Genomic DNA, 3,398 nt, shown 5'->3' on the forward strand with positions numbered 1-3,398 from the left:
GGAGCAGGCGCCTTATTGACTGGACAACATGGAGGCTCTGGCATTAGCGTTGGAGAGCATGTGCGTCCTGATTGCAATGACACACACACACACACACACACACACAGTGCAAGCCTCTCTCAGCGTGTGGGAGCTCAGTCGTACCACCACCACGTTTCAGTGTCATATGAGTTGAAAGGTTCTTCAGCATAGAATAGACCCTCCAGGATTTCGCGATGTCACGATCGCGCCAATTCACGCGAATTCAACGATTACCCGCGAATTCAGCGCGACGTAGCAATTTTAACTTTCTTAGAGTTCTTATCCGTTGTAAACAAGAGAATGGCTACACCAGGCATGGAAATTAAACACAGTTTTATGTGTAGGCTGAGATATTCCTAACATTTTATTACTTACTTGTGGTCCTTGTTATTCCAACAGGTGCACTTCGTTGTGGATAAGCAAATCCTACGTACTGTTCCCCCTACGTGTCTAGCATAACGTAGCATAACTAGCTATGTTTCTAGATAACTGTCTAACAGCTGTTGCCATTCCCACGAGACGAACATTTGAATGATGTCAAAGTAAAAGTCCTGTGTTAGCCCTGCCTATACATTTTCTGACCTGAATAAGCAGAGGGCAGAACAGCCTATTATGCTACATTTTTGTAGTACTGGTAATCTTTTGTTTGGCATGTTGGTAAGGTTATTTAGAGGACCCTTTCTCAACGGTTTGGTTCTTTAGAGAATGTTTGTTTATTAACTACTTATTTTTCAACAAATAACTCAATTATAATTACAAAGAGGGAAATAAGCAACTTTGTATCGCAACTTTCACTTGCTCCCGCAATTTCATCGCTACAAACACCTAAAAACACAGCAATTTTCACCGCAACTTTCTGGAAAAGCCCGCGTGAAATCAGTAGTTTTAGGCCGCACCTATCACAAAAAAGGCCCGCGAAATCCTGGGGGGACTGATAGAACATGTCGAGAATGCTTTAGAGCGCTCATAACTCACTGACTTTATGAGAGTTGGAACTTACCTCCACCAAGGAGCTTGGATTTCTGTTACCGTTGGTTGGTTGGTTGGTTGGTTGGTTGGTTGGTTGGTTTGTCTGTCTGACTGATCAGCAGGATTAGGCAAAGGTGGGGTGAGGTGGTGAAGCATGGGCCAAGGATGAACCCGTTTATTTTGGAGCGGATCCAGATTTAGGATTTAGGAAATGCATTTCACTTTCTTTTACATTGCGAGAAAAGGCATTTCGCCCTGTCAGACATCTGCACTCTTCAAGTTCCCTTCTAGTTTGAGTTCTGTGAGAGTGTACCAATTGTGGTTTATACTCTTTGTTGCCAGGCAAAGCTTGTGTGTGAATGTCCCCATCAGGAGCCTAAGTGGCCTGCACTGAGTGTGAGGAGGGAGCAGAGGGGTGGAGAGCGTTTCTGTGTCTGCACCCTCACTGGAGACGTGGGAACAGTGTGGAACAGACGCCTGCAGTGGTGTGTTGTCTAACTGTTGTTGGTGTGTATAGGTGAACAGACTCCTCCAGTGGCGTGTTGTCTAACTGTTGATGGTGTATGTAGGTGAACAGACAGTGGCGTGTTGTCTAACTGTTGATGGTGTGTGTAGGTGAACAGACTCCTCCAGTGGCGTGTTGTCTAACTGTTGATGGTGTGTGTAGGTGAACAGACAGTGGCGTGTTGTCTAACTGTTGATGGTGTGTGTAGGTGAACAGACTCCTCCAGTGGCGTGTTGTCTAACTGTTGATGGTGTGTGTAGGTGAACAGACTCCTCCAGTGGCGTGTTGTCTAACTGTTGATGGTGTGTGTAGGTGAACAGACTCCTCCAGTGGCGTGTTGTCTAACTGTTGATGGTGTGTGTAGGTGAACAGACTCCTCCAGTGGCGTGTTGTCTAACTGTTGTTGGTGTGTGTAGGTGAACAGACTCCTCCAGTGGCGTGTTGTCTAACTGTTGTTGGTGTGTGTAGGTGAACAGACTCCTCCAGTGGCGTGTTGTCTAACTGTTGTTGGTGTGTGTAGGTGAACTTCCTGCAGAAGAGGGCAGCAGTTCTGCAGGAGGACCTGGAGGCCAGCCGTGGAAGAAGATGAGGGCAGGGTAACGTCAACACACACATTCACACACACACACACACACACACACACACACACACTTGCCAACCCTTCTACTCGTCTCTCCTTCATGCAGTAACACTGGAACACACATACATGCACACCACACACAAGATAACACTTAACACACACTCGCAGGCAATATGGCATACCTTGTTCTGGTCATACTTACACCAACCTCCACACACACCACAGACTGTTATCTGACTCACTAGGCCACGCCTATACAAGCGTACACAATCAAGCTCCTAACCCTTCAAGCATCTAGACTGGGATCATACACTGCTTGACTGAAGAAACTCCACCGTAACTAGTGAGAGTTAGTGAGAGTTAGCCTCAGTCATCAGAACAGAGAGCAGCCCCTCCCAGCCCCTCCCAGCCCCACCACGCCCGCCGTCCATGTAAAGCACCCACACAGCCCAGAGATAAGAGCATTCAAATGGGCCCTCGCCGGGGCAGTCCCCAACCCAGCCAGCCAGAGAGAGAGAGAGAGGGAAGGAGAAAGAGAGAGATGGGGAGGGAGAAAGAGGGAGTGAGAGAGGGAGAGAAAGAGAGAGAGATGGGCAGAGATAGAGAGGGAGAGATGGAGAGAGATGGGGAGGGGGAGAGGGAGGGAGGGAGAGAGAGAGAGAAAGAGATAGAGAGGGAGAGATGGAGAGAGATGGGGAGGGGGAGAGGGAGGGAGAGAGAGAGAGATGGGGGGAGAGAGAGAGAGGGAGTGAGCGAGCGAGAGAGAGAGGGAGGGCACGGCCACCTCAGACAGCCTAGAGACCGACACCAAGGCTCTGGCTCTGCCTCACCTGGGCCCTGGTATCCTGGAGGCCCTGACTGGTGGAGGAGGAGGAGGAGGAGGGGGGGGGGGGAGTGGTTCATGTCCGGGAGGGGGAGATGAGATAGAAGATGAAAAGCGTCGGCACTGCAGCGGTCCCTTTGAGACGGGATGATTGACGGCGCATTTCCTCCTTCCCTTTTAATTGACTTTAAGGCTTTGTGTGTGAGGAGGGATCGCCGCTAGTCAAATATTGGCCTACTTGAGGCCTAAGTGCTGCCAGTGAGGATGGAGGGAGGAGCAGAGAGAGAGAGAGAGAAAGAGAGAGAGAGAGGAAGTGAGAGATGCTGATATCTAAAGCCTGGAACCTACTTCCAAGCAGCTGACACTGAATGAGATCAACACTGACGTGAGTGAGGTGAAGGCTCTGGATCTTGGTTCACACACTATGGTGCCACCTGAGCTAATGTCCAATCAGAATGAGTTTGAGTGACAGAGAGTGTAGTTTGGTACACCTCAGAAGC

At 49.3% G+C, this 3,398-nt stretch overlaps 1 protein-coding gene across 1 annotated transcript in view; it reads left to right on the forward strand.

The window, feature by feature from the left end:
* cep112 (centrosomal protein 112) overlaps nucleotides 1-2,084 on the forward strand; it is a gene marked incomplete at its 3' end in the record, with an annotated part of 140,830 nt that extends 138,746 nt beyond the window's left edge. Inside the window, exon 25 of the mRNA XM_080856433.1 lies at nucleotides 2,016-2,084. Within this exon, the coding sequence (XP_080712559.1) occupies nucleotides 2,016-2,084 (69 nt within the window). The remainder of the gene's footprint in view (nucleotides 1-2,015) is intronic.
* Nucleotides 2,085-3,398: the final 1,314 nt, after the last annotated feature.

Source organism: Sprattus sprattus, assembly GCF_963457725.1.
Source record: "Sprattus sprattus genome assembly, chromosome: 18".
Taxonomy (NCBI): domain Eukaryota; kingdom Metazoa; phylum Chordata; class Actinopteri; order Clupeiformes; family Clupeidae; genus Sprattus; species Sprattus sprattus.